The sequence below is a fragment of the Lutra lutra genome, chromosome 14 (genome assembly GCF_902655055.1).
Source record: "Lutra lutra chromosome 14, mLutLut1.2, whole genome shotgun sequence".
NCBI lineage: Eukaryota > Metazoa > Chordata > Mammalia > Carnivora > Mustelidae > Lutra > Lutra lutra.
Window position 1 is genome coordinate 14,653,374 of NC_062291.1, and position 16,820 is coordinate 14,670,193.

The 16,820-nt window shown below is 41.7% G+C and overlaps 1 protein-coding gene across 4 annotated transcripts in view; it reads right to left on the bottom strand.

Moving 5' to 3' along the window:
- Window positions 1–450: 450 nt before the first annotated feature.
- The window catches only part of A1CF (APOBEC1 complementation factor), a 90,058-nt gene continuing 73,688 nt past the window's right edge, over window positions 451–16,820 (bottom strand). For all 4 annotated transcript variants that reach the window (XM_047703036.1, XM_047703034.1, XM_047703035.1 and 1 more), the window contains 3 exons: window positions 12,578–12,714; window positions 11,760–11,902; window positions 451–1,793 (listed from right to left, as the gene is read on the bottom strand). In XM_047703036.1, the coding sequence (XP_047558992.1) occupies window positions 1,642–1,793; window positions 11,760–11,902; window positions 12,578–12,714 (432 nt within the window). In that variant the 3' untranslated portion in view covers window positions 451–1,641. The remainder of the gene's footprint in view (window positions 1,794–11,759; window positions 11,903–12,577; window positions 12,715–16,820) is intronic.

Consider the following 16,820-nt stretch of genomic DNA (forward strand, 5'->3'; position numbering starts at 1 on the left):
AGACAGAAGCAGTGGTGATAGGTATTTGGAGTTCAGACCTCAATTATTTCTAATTTTGAGCAAAAAGTGGTCATTTACAAGTATGGCAAGAAAGTAATGCCTTCTGTTCCCTCTATCCCAGTTTTTGTAGCTCTGGAATCCCCATGAGATATTCCTGGTGAGAGGCCTAAAGACCTAGAGAAGTTGGGTCACAAACACCCTTGCTGGGTGTCTAAGAATCCACTTCTAGGGCACCTGGGTGGCTCAGTGGGTTAAGCCTCTGCCTTCGGCTCAGGTCCTGATCTCAGGGTCCTGGGATCGAGTCCCACATCGGGCTCTCTGCTCCGCAGGGAGCCTGCTTCCTCCTCTCTCTCTCTCTGCCTGCCTCTCTGCCTACTTGTGATCTGTCTGTCAAATAAATAAATAAAAAAATATTTAAAAAAAAAAAAAAAAAAAAAAAAAAGAATCCACTTCTAATCAGTAGTAGGGTGTGTGTTTGTAAGGTTTTCTGTGTCCATTTCAAGACCAAAAGGCTTAGATATGATAAAGCCATCTGATACTTGTGGAAAGTGGAAGGAAGGGAAGGTAGATTTCTTGGCAGACTGACTGTGAGTGGGTTAGACAATCCAAGGCCAACCCCACACTAAGATAACTGTCTCTGAATGCTGGATGGTGGTCAGGGTGTGGCAAAAACACCAAAGAAATGAGAGTAGACCTTCACTTCTTTCCTTGAAATGACTTTTCAGCCCATTTGTGGAATAGGAAAAAGCATTCTAAGTGATATTCCTGTAGGTTGGGTGTACATTTTTATGGTATTTGACATGATCAAAATGAGACTGATGTGAAAATAAATCCAAGTGGGCAAAGTCAAAATGTTTAAAGGGAGAAGAGTCCATTTTAAGTTGGGGTGCTTACTGTGTTGGGGGATGCTTCGGAAGGATGGGGGGGTCCAGGGAAGGAGAGGTGTGGGCTGATAAGTTTAATAAACACTGGATCTGGACTAATTTTATTCTTATCTGCAACACATCACATGGATTTCCAAGGGGTCCCCGGGAGATGGAAAGGGCGGGGAGATGGACACCCAGGACAGATTGATGGGTTATTTTCAGATGGAAGTGATGCTGGTCCCATCAAACCTTGGGCTGTCTTTCACAGACTTGGGCCTGAGAACATACCCCATGTGGTGGGCAACAGGGAAAGCATTTCTATAAAATCATCCTCTCACCCTACCGCTGCCTGGTCATGACTTTGTGTATTACAGAAGCAACTGTGAGCTGGGGTTAAGGCTCTGGAGTTTGCTTGCCTCCCTTTGTTGCTCCTGACTGGCTGGGTCGGCTCAGCCCCTGAACACTTGCTGGTTAAAAACCCTCTCTTCTCGTCGTCAGGGAGCATAAACACACGCCCAAGACCCTCAGGAACCTGGGAGAACCAACTTTTGGGGACAATGGCTCTTAAGCTTTATGGTGGACAAGAGGCTTCTTGATACTTGATTTCACCAGGAATATGTCCTCATGTCTTGATTCTACCATTAGCATAAGCTGAGCAGTCTCCAGAAAGGCATCTCTTTAGGAAAAGTAGGACTTGTGATCATATAAGGAAACTGAACGAGAGGTTTATTTCTTCTGGATAGAGTTCTGTGTATTTCTTAACTTAAAACTATCTTCAGAAGGTTCCATATCCATCCCCTCGGGCAGTCACTGCAAAAGTGGGGTAGACCTCATACGTTGTATATGCTGCCAAATCCTGTCCAAGGGTCACCGCTTGCTTGAGCTGGGCTGCGGACACAGGCGCCGTTGCACTGGGGACAGCGTATCCTGGAGGAGGAGGTGGAGAAAACTTTATCAGAAGCCATGCACATTTGCTCCCTCCTGCTTTATTGTCTTCTCTTGGGAAGACCAAAAGTTAACCTCACTTAAAGCCAAAAGTTAAAATGTAGGTTTTTAAAAAGTGAACTCAGGGGACCTAATACCTAGACTCTTCGATTAGGGGACAGCATGCCTCAAAGTGAGGTCAGCTGCGTGTACCAGAACCGCTTCATGCTTAGAAAACTGGAAACCCTGGGGAGAGAGTCCAAGACATGGAAACTTAAGAGGATGCCAAGTTGGTTAAAGCTTGAGATTGAGAACTTTTGCAGAGGATCTCAGAGTTTATAATGGAGGGGAGGTGACTGACCGGTTGGCCGGGCTGAGGGGTGGGGCTCTGTGGGTCTGCTGCTGGACCCATGCCCTCCACCTAAATGAAATGTTAAAAACCATTGCTTTTACCGAAGACATATAAGGAGTGGGTAGACCAGTAGGAACAATTTGGAAAGTTTTAACGTGTTTCTGCATAGCACCATGCAAGCAAATACCTGGTCTGTTTATATGTAGACCCGACCGTGAAGGGCCAGGACCTTTGCTTTAGGGCTTTGCATGGTAAGGAGGATCACACGTTAGGATCATGTGTGGCCGAGGGACATTCACTTTTAGAGAAAAGGGCATAACAGCTATTGTACAAAAGCGATGTTTCCCTGGTAATGTTTAAGATCAAAATTAAGCTAATTCTGAGATAATCCAAAAAGTGTGAGGATGACAAGAAAAAGGGGAAAAATTTACTTAAGCAACCAATGGGGTCCTGATTTAAAACAACAAAACCATCCATTTGGATTATGTGCTATGGCAGTCATCCCAAGCCCAGACGCACTGATTTCTTTCTGGTCGCTTCTCAGGAAGTGGTGGCAGGAAGCTGGCTGGACTATATTTTAAAAAATTAAATCCACTCGCTGGCTTGGGCACTTTGGCCAGTAATGTTGACTAACGCACTACTGAAGTTTGGTATGTTTTCCAAGGATGTGAGAAATGTGTTACCAATTACTTTCATGATTTTGGAAAGAGTATTTCTAAATGAGTGAGTAAGAAAGACCCACGTGCGAGAGTGTGTGTGTATGTGTGTGTGTGTCATGTGGATTTTATCTTTGGGAATTTTGAATTTTCTTTTTCAATTTGGCTACTTTCTTAAGTGCAAGAGTATTTGGACTTTAAACAGATTCTTCCCTTGGAACCTATTATTCTTTGCTTGACTCCACAGCAAAGTTTTAAGAGAGGCTCTCAAATTCTTAGGCATTCCCAGAACAACTCTCATGCCCTAAATATTTTCTACTTCTTGCAGGAGCAAACAGGAGAGAGGACAAGATCAAACATTCTTAGGTGAAAGCGAATCCTTTCCAACGTGCAAGCAAACTGTAACATTCTGACAGGGGCTCATTTATTTTTATAATACATTAGTTAGCTGTCTTTGGGGAGCAGCTTTCCATGAGACAGGGATTCAACCTCCTCCAGGAACCGAGAGACCCTGGCATAGGTCCCCAGTAGACGGACATGTCAACACCACATTCTGTGGAAAGCAAGCCTGGGACTGATGGCCCCAGTCCAGCCCAGGGGACCTGCCCTCTGTGGTGGCAGCTGTTGCCTTGGTAACCTCCTGGGGGCACATGACCCATCCTCCCTATGTTCTCTGGAACAAAGCTGGAATTGAGGTCGTGTTCATGTGTGAAACGTGTTTAGTTGCCGGGATGGAAAGCATATTTGCAGTTTTTGAGAAACAAAAGAAAGTGAGAGTGAGCCCAGGTGTTACAGATGAGAGGAATACAGCAGTTCTCATGCCTGAACGTGACCAGCACATGACAGAATGGACTGAAAGAAACGCCCTGTGTCTGGGTCCAGCCAGATCTTTGAATTGGTCTTAAGGGAGGTCCGTTGACATAGTGACACGTTGGAGTGACCAATGTCTTCAAAAGAAATGAACTTTGGTTGCTAAAAAAGAATGGGATTATTCAAGCTAACTGCTAAGGAAGGATCTACAAAACAAATTTCTTATCTGGTCACTTTTAATCTCTAGAGGGTTCATTTTTTAAATTATTAGCATTTGTTGTAGGTACGTAACAAATGGGGAAAAGCCTTTTATTTTTATTTTTTTTTTTTGTGAAGAATTTTATTTTATTTTATTTTTTTTTTAATTTTTTTATTTTTTTCAGCATAACAGTATTCATTATTTTTGCACCACACCCAGTGCTCCATGCAATCCGTGCCCTCTACAATACCCACCACCTGGTGCCACCAACCTCCCACCCCCCACCCCTTCAAAATTCTCAGATCGTTTTTCAGAGTCCATAGTCTCTCATGGTTCACCTCCCCTTCCAATTTCCCTCAACTCCCTTCTCCTCTCCATCTCCCCTTGTCCTCCATGCTATTTGTTATGCTCCACAAATAAGTGAAACCATATGATAATTGACTCTCTCTGCTTGACTTATTTCACTCAGCATAATCTCTTCCAGTCCCGTCCATGTTGCTACAAAACTTGGGGATTCATCCTTTCTTTCTTTTTTTTTATTTTTTATTTTTTTTATTTTTTTTTATTTTTTATTTTTTTATTTTTTTTATTTTTTTATTTTTTTTATTTTTTTTATTTTTTTATTTTTTTATTTTTTAATTTTTTTTATTTTTTTAATTTTTTTAATTTTTTTTATTTTTTTTATTTTTTTTTATTTTTTTTACAGCTTTATAAACATATATTTTTATCCCCAGGGGTACAGGTCTGCGAATCGCCAGGTTTACACACTTCACAACACTCACCATAGCACATACCCTCCCCGATATCCATAACCCCACCCCCTCTCCCAACCCCCTCCCCCCATCAACCCTCAGTTTGTTTTGTGAGATTAAGAGTCACTTATGGTTTGTCTCCCTCCCAATCCCATCTTGTTTCATTTACTCTTCTCCTACCCCCTTGACCCCCCATGTTGCATCTCCTCTCCCTCATATCAGGGAGATCATATGATAGTTGTCTTTCTCCGATTGACTGATTTCGCTAAGCATGATACCCTCTAGTTCCATCCACGTCGTCGCAAATGGCAAGATTTCATTTCTTTTGATGGCTGCATAGTATTCCATTGTGTATATATACCACATCTTCTTTATCCATTCGTCTGTAGATGGACATCTAGGTTCTTTCCATAGTTTGGCTATTGTAGACATTGCTGCTATAAACATTCGGGTGCACATGCCCCTTCGGATCACTATGTTTGTATCTTTAGGGTAAATACCCAGCAGTGCAATTGCTGGGTCATAGGGTAGTTCTATTTTCAACATTTTGAGGAACCTCCATGCTGTTTTCCAGAGTGGTTGCACCAGCTTGCATTCCCACCAACAGTGTAGGAGGGTTCCCCTTTCTCCGCATCCTCGCCAGCATCTGTCATTTCCTGACTTGTTAATTTTAGCCATTCTGACTGGTGTGAGGTGATATCTCATGGTGGTTTTGATTTGTATTTCCCTGATGCCGAGTGATATGGAGCACTTTTTCATGTGTCTGTTGGCCATCTGGATGTCTTCTTTGCAGAAATGTCTGTTCATGTCCTCTGCCCATTTCTTGATTGGATTATTTGTTCTTTGGGTGTTGAGTTTGCTAAGTTCTTTATAGATTTTAGACACTAGCCCTTTATCTGATATGTCATTTGCAAATATCTTCTCCCATTCTGTCAGTTGTCTTTTGGTTTTGTTCACTGTTTCCTTTGCTGTGCAAAAGCTTTTGATCTTGATAAAATCCCAAAAGTTCATTTTTGCCCTTGCTTCCCTTGCCTTTGGTGATGTTCCTAGGAAGATGTTGCTGCGGCTGACGTCGAAGAGGTTGCTGCCTGTGTTTTCCTTGAGGATTTTGATGGATTCCTTTCTCACATTGAGATCCTTCATCCATTTTGAGTCTATTTTCGTGTGTGGTGTAAGGAAATGATCCAATTTCATTTTTCTGCATGTGGCTGTCCAATTTTCCCAACACCATTTATTGAAGAGGCTGTCTTTGTTCCATTGGACATTCTTTCCTGCTTTGTCGAAGATGAGTTGACCATAGAGTTGAGGGTCCATTTCTGGGCTCTCTATTCTGTTCCATTGATCTATGTGTCTGTTTTTGTGCCAGTACCATGCTGTCTTGATGATGACAGCTTTGTAATAGAGCTTGAAGTCCGGAATTGTGATGCCACCAACTTTGGCTTTCTTTTTCAATATTCCTTTGGCTATTCGAGGTCTTTTCTGGTTCCATATAAATTTGAGGATTATTTGTTCTATTTCTTTGAAAAAAATGGATGGTATTTTGATAGGAATTGCATTAAATGTGTAGATTGCTTTAGGTAGCATAGACATTTTCACAATATTTATTCTTCCAATCCAGGAGCATGGAACATTTTTCCATTTCTTTGTGTCTTCCTCAATTTCTTTCATGAGTACTTTATAGTTTTCTGAGTATAGATTCTTAGTCTCTTTGGTTAGGTTTATTCCTAGGTATCTTATAGTTTTGGGTGCAATTGTAAATGGGATGGACTCCTTAATTTCTCTTTCTTCTGTCTTGTTGTTGGTGTAGAGAAATGCAACTGATTTCTGTGCATTGATTTTATATCCTGACACTTTACTGAATTCCTGTACAAGTTCTAGCAGTTTTGGAGTGGAGTCTTTTGGGTTTTCCACATAGAGTATCATATCATCTGCGAAGAGTGATAGTTTGACTTCTTCTTTGCCGATTTGGATGCCTTTAATTTCCTTTTGTTGTCTGATTGCTGAGGCTAGGACTTCTAGTACTATGTTGAATAGCAGTGGTGCTAACGGACATCCCTGCCGTGTTCCTGACCTTAGCGGAAAAGCTTTCAGTTTTTCTCCATTGAGAATGATATTTGCAGTGGGTTTTTCATAGATGGCTTTGATAATATTGAGGTATGTGCCGTCTATCCCTACACTTTGAAGAGTTTTGATCAGGAAGGGATGCTGTACTTTGTCAAATGCTTTTTCAGCATCTATGGAGAGTATCATATGGTTCTTGTTCTTTCTTTTATTAATGTGTTGTATCACATTGATTGATTTGCGGATGTTGAACCAGCCTTGCAGCCCTGGAATAAATCCCACTTGGTCGTGGTGAATAATCCTTTTAATGTACTGTTGAATCCTATTGGCTAGTATTTTGGCGAGAATTTTTGCATCTGTGTTCATCAAGGATATTGGTCTGTAGTTCTCTTTTTTGTTGGGATCCTTGTCTGGTTTTGGGATCAAGGTGATGCTGGCCTCATAAAATGAGTTTGGAAGTTTTCCTTCTATTTCTATTTTTTGGAACAGTTTCAGGAGAATAGGAATTAGTTCTTCTTTAAATGTTTGGTAGAATTCCCCCGGGAAGCCGTCTGGCCCTGGGCTTTTGTTTGTTTGGAGATTTTTGATGACTGTTTCAATCTCCTTACTGGTTATGGGTCTGTTCAGGCTTTCTATTTCTTCCTGGTTCAGTTGTGGTAGTTTATATGTCTCTAGGAATGCATCCATTTCTTCCAGATTGTCAAATTTGTTGGCGTAGAGTTGCTCATAGTATGTTCTTATAATTGTCTGTATTTCTTTGGTGTTCGTTGTGATCTGTCCTCTTTCATTCATGATTTTATTTATTTGGGTCCTCTCTCTTTTCTTTTTGATAAGTCTGGCCAGGGGTTTATCAATCTTATTAATTCTTTCAAAGAACCAGCTCCTAGTTTCGTTGATTTGTTCTATTGTTTTTTTGGTTTCTATTTCATTGATTTCTGCTCTGATCTTTATGATTTCTCTTCTCCTGCTGGGTTTAGGGTTTCTTTCTTGTTCTTTCTCCAGCTCCTTTAGGTGTAGGGTTAGGTTGTGTACCTGAGACCTTTCTTGTTTCTTGAGAAAGGCTTGTACCGCTATATATTTTCCTCTCAGGACTGCCTTTGTTGTGTCCCACAGATTCTGAACTGTTGTGTTTTCATTATCATTTGTTTCCATAATTTTTTTCAATTCTTCTTTGATTTCCTGGTTGACCCATTCATTCTTTAGAAGGATGCTGTTTAGTCTCCATGTATTTGGGTTCTTTCCAAATTTCCTCTTGTGATTGAGTTCTAGCTTTAGAGCATTGTGGTCTGAAAATATGCAGGGAATGATCCCAATCTTTTGATACCGGTTGAGACTTGATTTAGGACCAAGAATGTGATCTATTCTGGAGAACGTTCCATGTGCACTAGAGAAGAATGTGTATTCTGTTGCTTTGGGATGAAATGTTCTGAATATATCTGTGATGTCCATCTGGTCCAGTGTGTCATTTAAGGCCTTGATTTCCTTGTTGATCTTTTGCTTGGATGATCTGTCCATTTCAGTGAGGGGAGTGTTAAAATCCCCTACTATGATTGTATTCTTGTCGATGTGTTTCTTTGATTTTGTTATTAATTGGTTTATATAGTTGGCTGCTCCCACGTTAGGGGCATAGATATTTAAAATTGTTAGATCTTCTTGTTGGACAGTTCCTTTGAGTATGATATAGTGTCCTTCCTCATCTCTTATTATAATCTTTGGCTTAAAATCTAATTGATCTGATATAAGGATTGCCACTCCTGCTTTCTTCTGATGTCCATTAGCATGGTAAATTCTTTTCCACCCCCTCACTTTAAACCTGGAGGTGTCTTCGGGTGTAAGATGAGTTTCTTGTAGGCAACATATAGATGGTTTTTGTTTTTTTAATCCATTCTGATACCCTGTGTCTTTTGATTGGGGCATTTAGCCCATTCACATTCAGGGTAAGTATTGAGAGATATGAATTTAGTGCCATTGTATTGCCTGTAAGGTGACTGTTATTGTATATTGTCTCTGTTTCTTTCTGATCTACTACTTTGAGCGTCTCTCTTTGCTTAGAGGACCCCTTTCAATATTTCCTGTAGAGCTGGTTTGGTATTTGCAAATTCTTTCAGTTTTTGTTTGTCCTGGAAGCTTTTAATCTCTCCGTCTATTTTCAATGATAGCCTAGCTGGATATAGTATTCTTGGCTGCATGTTTTTCTCATTTAGTACTCTGAATATATCATGCCAGCTCTTTCTGGCCTGCCAGGTCTCTGTGGATAAGTCTGCTGCCAATCTAATATTTTTACCATTGTACGTTACAGACTTCTTTTCCCGGGCTGCTTTCAGGATCTTTTCTTTGTCACTAAGACTTGTCAATTTTACTATTAGGTGACGGGGTGTAGACCTATTCTTATTGATTTTGAGGGGGGTTCTCTGAACCTCCTGGATTTTGATGCTTGTTCCCTTTGCCATATTGGGGAAATTCTCTCCAATAATTCTCTCCAATATACCTTCTGCTCCCCTCTCTGTTTCCTCTTCTTCTGGAATCCCAATTATTCTAATGTTGTTTCGTCTTATGGTGTCACTTATCTCTCGAATTCTGCCCTCGTGGTCCAGTAGCTGTTTGTCCCTCTTTTGCTCAGCTTCTTTATTCTCTGTCATTTGGTCTTCTATATCGCTAATTCTTTCTTCTGCCTCATTTATCCTAGCAGTGAGAGCCTCCATTTTTGATTGCACCTCATTAATAGCTTTTTTGATTTCAACTTGGTTAGATTTTAGTTCTTTTATTTCTCCAGAAAGGGCTTTTATATCTCCCGAGAGGGTTGCTTTAATATCTTCCATGCCTTTTTCAAGCCCGGCTAGAACCTTGAGAATCATCATTCTGAACTCTATATCTGACATATTACCAATGTCTGTATTGATTAGGTCCCTAGCCTTTGGTACTGCCTCTTGTTCTTTTTTTTGTTGTGAATTTTTCCGCCTTGTCATTTTGTCCAGATAAGAGTTTATGAAGGAGCAAGTAAAATACTAAAAGGGTGGCAACAGCCCCAGGAAAATATGCTTTAGCCAAATCAGAAGAGATCCTGAATTGTGAGGGGGGAGAAAGGGGATAAAAAGGGGCTCAGAAAGAAAGAAAAAAAAAACTATTAAAAAAAAGAAAGCCGATAAAGAAATAAATATAAAAAGAGGAAAAAATATATATATATTAGATAAACTATTTAAAAAACGTTAAAAAAAAGAAAATGGTAAAAGTTAAAAAAAATTTAGCAGAAGAAGAGAAAAAGAAAAAAAAATTGAAAAAGAAAAAAAAATTAAATTAACTGCAAGGCTAAAAAATCATGGGGAGAAAGCCATGAGTTCCGTGCTTTGCTTTCTTCTCCTCTGGAATTCCGCCGTTCTCCTTGGTAGGTGAACTTGGTCCTGGCTGGGTTTCCCGTAGATCTTCTGGGGGAGGGGCCTGTTGTAGTGATTCTCAAGCGTCTTTGCCCCAGGCGGAGTTGCACCGCCCTTACCCCGGGCCGCGCTGAGTCATCCGCTCGGGTTCGCTTTCGGGAGCTTTTGTTCCCTGAGCGCTTTCCGTAGAGTCCGGAGGACGGGAATAAAGATGGCGGCCTCCCGGTCTCCGGCCCGGAGGAGCCGAGAGCCCGGGGCCCCACTCCTCAGTGCGCCCTCAGAGAACAGTGCCAAATGACTCTCGTCACCCTGGCCTCCGGCCGCGCTCCGAGCTGACCGAGCCTGCGACCGGTTCAAGGCAACCCTGAGCTGAGAGTCACTCCTCGGCTCTGTCTCTGCAGCCGGCTTCCCCGTTCTAATACCGGTAAGCTCTGCGACACTGAGACACCCCCGATCCTTCTGCGACCCTGCGGGACCTAAGGCCGCGCTTACCCCGCCTGGGCTTCACCCCAGTTAAGCCTCTGGAGCGATGTCCCTCAGCAGAACAGACTTTTAAAAGTCCTGATTTTGCTCCGTTGCTCCGCCGCTCGCCGGGAGCCGGCCCCTCCCCCCGCGGTCTATCTTCCCGTCGCTTTGGATTCACTTCTCCGCCAGTCCTACCTTGCAGAAAGTGGTTGATTTTCTGTTTCTGGAATTGCTGTTCTTCTTCTCTTCAATCTCCCGTTGGATTTGTAGGTGTTTGCAATCTTTAGATAAGCTATTTAGCTGATCTCCCGCTACCCGAAGTAGTCTCAGCCTGCTACTTCTCCGCCATCTTGACTCCTCCCCCAGGGAAAATCCTTTTAAATAGGACCCTGAAGGCATGCCGATCTAGAGAGGCTTTATTCTGAACAAACAGCATAGGCTCCAGTCCAAAATTATAGGACAGATAAATGAAAGCTGATTATCTACATACTAAAAGGTTCTTGCTAGCTCTCTGTCTCTCTCATACTCACAGTTTTTGACTTAAAACAATTTAAGAAATGCGTGATCTAGGGTGCCTGGGTGGTTCAGTCGTTGGGCGTCTGCCTTCAGCTCAGGTTATGATCCCAGAGTGCCGGGATCGAGTCCCACACTGGGCTCCCTGCTCAGCAGGGGGTCTGCTTCTCCCTCTGGCCCTCATCCCACTTGTGCTTGTGCTCTCTCTCTCTCTCTCTCTCTCAAATAAATAAATAAAATCTTAAAAAAAAAAAAAGAAATGTGATCTACACATTTCTTTCAGAAAGCAAAGCAATAAAAGTCAGGTTGAGTCAAAGATTCGAGTTCCAGGACTCCTTAAAAGCCAGTTGACTTGGCCCCTTTCCTTCATCATTCCTGTCCTGGGTTCCATCCGCTGCACCCAGCCATTACGCTACAGCCTACTCCTTGCAGCGTCAGACTATTCCTGGCGTAATTAACCACACTGAGCTTTTAGGGAAACACCTTGCAGGCAGATAAACAACTATGGCTAGGTAGTTCCGAACTCTCTGACTGAGACAGTCAAAACCCCACTCATCCAGGGACAGAGACTGGTTCTTTCAAGGTCACGCAGCTGGCTAGACCCCTCCTCTACTCCCAGCTCACTCTTCTCTCCTACCTTGATGGTTCCCGCATCTGCCCCTTGTGTTTGGTCACAGAATGTGTAACCGGATTTATTGTGGTGGAGTTCAAAAAAAACTCTCAGAGTTCAGGGTACCGGGGTGGGGGGGCTGTTTTTCAAACACCCCGGGCAGGGTGCCATGTTCCCCACCTGGGAAGGCGGTGGCGGCAGCCGCCGCGGTGGGGGCATCGGCCGCGTCGGTGGGAATGCCCAGCGTCTGCAGGGTGTACTCGGCCGCGTAGGTCCTTGCTTCATCCACGTAAGCACTGAGCTTCGGAGGCGTGAAGGGGTGGCTGCAAGGCAGAGTCAGGCGTTACCTTTGAGGGGCTGAGATGGGACAAAACCCAAGTCGCTGTTCGTGGGCTAAGAGCTGCAGATGATGGAATTTTATCCGAGTGGTTTTCATTCTCTTTGCATTGAAGACCTCTACGGGTGTACGCGCGGACGACAGCGGGGGCTGAGAGGACATTCCTGGAGCACACCTGGAACTCACCACATGGCTTTTCTAAGGTACACGTGAAACAGGATGGTTTCTAAAACGTGTACCCAGTCAGGCTCCAGGCGGCAATACTCACCCACAGAGAGGACTTTGATCCAAAATGTAAGTGACCTCTAATAGGCTGTGGTCATGGATAAAATGGCAATTTCATATGGTTCAATCTAAATACTATGCAGATAAAAGAATGGACTCTAGTTCCAATTCCTGTTGCATTTTATGTCTGCACTTTTTTACTGGTTGCTTACACTGCGCAGTCTACATTGTGTGAAATTCAGGGCCTCTGAGATGTCAGACCCCCCTGGGCACGTACGTCCCAACTACACATCTCAGCGTTTGTGTTTAATGAAACATGAGCGAGCAGTAGACCCAAGTGTTTTGCTTATTGGGGTAGTGATAAAATACACTTGATCTACAAGAGACTCTTACTCTAAAAAGCGTTAAAGATTAGGAATTTGGAGATGTTACCCACATTGCAGGATTCTGGCTGGCCAGGGCAGGAATGGTTATTTTGTATAAGAAAAGTTGTCTTTGATCTTGTCCAGTGGCCGAGTGCAGCTGATACACTGGTTGTCCCCAGTTGTTTTTCTGACAAACTTCTTCTAATATCTACAAGAGTGAAAAAAAAAAAAGTGATTTCCCTTTCAAATGTCACATTTGCATGATTTCTCCAGCTTTCAGGGTTTTAAACTCTAATCTTCAGCATTTAAGCTAATGTTAAGAAAATAGAAAATGCCACAGGGTTTAATGAGTCATAAAATTTAAGATGAACTCAACTTGAACTCCATTTAAAATGTTATGTCGATTAATTCACAAAAATCATTTTCACACCATTTATTCTAATATGTTTTTAGTTGAGTTCATTAGCTATAACTTTTTTTACCAATAGTTTAACTTTACGATTTGTTTGATGAATTTATTCCATTAAAAACAGTGGACATTTCAAGCACTTCTGTGGCTGCATTTCCTCATGACTACCGTCAATCCTTCTATTTATAATGTTTTAGAGAAAATAACCTAAGAATATACTTACTTCATGTTGTTTGTCATAGGGTTTTAACTTCACATTTTCATAAAAAATTGAGTTAAAAAGTTTAATGGTTATTAGTTACTGGTGAGCATTAATAGTTGGATGTGGACAGCTGCAATGTCTTTATTTGGCAAAATACCACTTCTGGCTGTTTTCACAAAGATCTGAGTTTTAGAATCTTCCTGCATGCTTTTTTCTGCCTTTTTCACTACTCTAAGCTGAATCTTGTCTCAAGGCACCCATTTTTTTTTTTTTTCATCCCGCAGTCATTTTCAGTGACCCACCAGCCCCAGTGCTCCCATGAGTCAGCAGGTTCAGGAAACTGAAAAACAGGGCCTAACTGTGAAAGGAATAAGACTTGGGGACAGAACAGTGCCCCGGGCTGACTCCATGGAACTTCTTATCTCATTGGTTCTGACACGAATCCAGCTGCAATCACAGGCATTTTCCAGATTATTACATTTGTAGATTGCTCTTATACCCTCTGATGACTTTTGCTTGTTACGACTCTTGGCTCTGTAGCGTCTCTTGTTGTCTACAAAATCTTCCCGGAGGGTCCTGGGCACCAGTAGACTGCTTTAGCTGGCAGACATTCTGCTTGCCTCTTTGAGCCTGTCATGCAAACACGTGCACAGAGAGTATGGACTCTAACTCCTGACTCTGTTGGGCACACCTGGTCTCCTGGCTCTTGTCTGATGACCTTGACCCCGCCATGGGGTTGTTAAAGCTCTATCTGTGTTTGTATGCAGTGGCATCACCTGCAATTTCTAAGCTGTCCTTGTAGAGATTCAGAGACTAAATAAAGAACTTTCATTAGTTAGTTGGGAGTGGTAGTTCCTTACATATCTCTATAAACCATGACCAATTTCCTTTTTTTAAAAATTTTTAATTTTTTATTAATATATAATATATTATTAGCCCCAGGGGTACAGGTCTGTGAATCGTCAGGCTTACACACTTCACACCACTCACTATAGCATATACCCTCCCCAATGTCTATAAGCCAATCGCCCTCTCCCTATCCCCTCCCCCTGGCAACCCTCGTTTGTTTTGTGAGATTAAGAGTCTCTTATGGTTTATCTCCCTCCTGATCCCATCTTATTACAATTTTTCCTTCTCTACCTCCCAAACCCCCCATGTTGCCTCTCAAATTCCTCATATTAGGGAGATCATATGATGATTGTCTTTCTCTGATTGACTTATTTCGTTGAGCATAATACCATCTAGTTCCATCCATGTCATTGCAAATGGCAAGACTTCATTTCTTTTGATGGCTGAATAGTTTTCCACTGTGTATATATACCACATCATCTTTATCCATTCATCTGTTGATGGACATCTAGGTTCTTTCCATAGTTTGGCTATTGTAGACATTGCTGCTATAAACATTTGGGTGCACGTGCCACTTCGGATCACTACGTTTGTATCTTTAGGGTAAATACCCAGTAGTGCAATTGCTGGGTCATAGGGTAGTTCTATTTTCAACATTTTGAGGAACCTCCATGCAGTTTTCCAGAGTGGTTGCACCAGCTTGCATTCCCACCAACAGTGTAGGAGGTTTCCCCTTTCTCCGCATCCTCACCAGCATCTGTCATTTCCTGACTTGTTAATTTTAGCCATTCTGACTGATGTGAGGTGGTATCTCATCGTGGTTTTGATTTGTATTTCCCTGATGCCGAGTGATGTGGAGCACTTTTTCATGTGTCTGTTGGCCATCTGGATGTCTTCTTTGCAGAAATGTCTGTTCATGTCTTCTGCCCATTTCTTGATTGGATTATTTGTTCTTTGGGTGTTGAGTTTGCTAAGTTCTTTATAGATTTTGGACACTAGTCCTTTATCTGATATGTCATTTGCAAATATCTTCTCCCATTCTGTCAGTTATCTTTTGGTTTGTTAACTGTTTCCTTTGCTGTGCAAAAACTTTTGATCTTGACAAAATCCCAATAGTTCATTTTTGCCCTTACTTCCCTTGCCTTTGGTGATGTTCCTAGGAAGATGTTGTTGCGGCTGAGGTCGAAGAGGTTGCTGCCTGTGTTCTCCTCAAGGATTTTGATGGATTCCTTTCTCACATTGAGGTCCTTCATCCATTTTGAGTCTATTTTCGTGTGTGGTATAAGGAAATGGTCCAATTTCATTTTTTCTGCATGTGGCTATCCAATTTTCCCAACACCATTTATTGAAGAGGCTGTCTTTTTTCCATTGGACAGTCTTTCCTGCTTTGTCGAAGATGAGTTGACCATAGAGTTGAGGGTCTATTTCTGGGCTCTCTATTCTGTTCCATTGATCTATGTGTCTGTTTTTGTGCCAGTACCATGCTGTCTTGATGATGACAGCTTTGTAATAGAGCTTGAAGTCCGGAATTGTGATGCCACCAACTTTGGCTTTCTTTTTCAATATTCCTTTGACTATTCGAGGTCTTTTCTGGTTCCATATAAATTTTAGGATTATTTGTTCCATTTCTTTGAAAAAAATGGATGGTACTTTGATAGGAATTGCATTAAATGTGTAGATTGCTTTAGGTGGCATAGACATTTTCACAATGTTTATTCTTCCAATCCAGGAGCATGGAACATTTTTCCATTTCTTTGTGTCTTCCTCAATTTCTTTCATGAGTACTTTATAGTTTTCTGAGTATAGATTCTTAGCCTCTTTGGTTAGGTTTATTCCTAGGTATCTTACAGTTTTGGGTGCAATTGTAAATGGGATTGACTCCTTAATTTCTCTTTCTTCTGTCTTGTTGTTGGTGTAGAGAAATGCAACTGATTTCTGTGCATTGATTTTATATCCTGACACTTTACTGAATTCCTGTACAAGTTCTAGCAGTTTTGGAGTGGAGTCTTTTGGGTTTTCCACATATAGTATCATATCATCTGCAAAGAGTGATAGTTTGACTTCTTCTTTGCCGGTTTGGATGCCTTTAATTTCCCTTTGTTGTCTGATTGCTGAGGCTAGGACTTCTAATACTATGTTGAATAGCAGTGGTGCTAACGGACATCCCTGCCGTGTTCCTGACCTTAGCGGAAAAGCTTTCAGTTTTTCTCCATTGAGAATGATATTTGCGGTGGGTTTTTCATAGATGGCTTTGACAATATTGAGGTATGTGCCCTCTATCCCTACATTTTGAAGAGTTTTGATCAGGAAGGGATGCTGTACTTTGTCAAATGTTTTTTCAGCATCTAGTGAGAGGATCATATGGTTCTTGTTCTTTCTTTTATTAATGTGTTGTATCACATTGATTGATTTGCGGGTGTTGAACCAACCTTGCAGCCCTGGAATAAATCCCACTTGGTCGTGGTGAATAATCCTTTTAATGTACTGTTGAATCCTATTGGCTAGTATTTTGGCGAGAATTTTCGCATCTGTGTTCATCAAGGATATTGGTCTGTAGTTCTCTTTTTTGATTGGATCCTTGTCTGGTTTTGGGATCAAGGTGATGCTGGCCTCATAAATGAGTTTGGAAGTTTTCCTTCTATTTCTATTTTTTGGAACAGTTTCAGGAGAATAGGAATTAGTTCTTCTTTAAATGTTTGGTAGAATTCCCCCGGGAAGCCGTCTGGCCCTGGGCTTTTGTTTGTTTGGAGATTTTTGATGACTGTTTCAATCTCCTTACTGGTTATGGGTCTGTTCAGGCTTTCTATTTCTTCCTGGTTCAGTTGTGGTAGTTTATAGGTCTCTAGGAATGCAT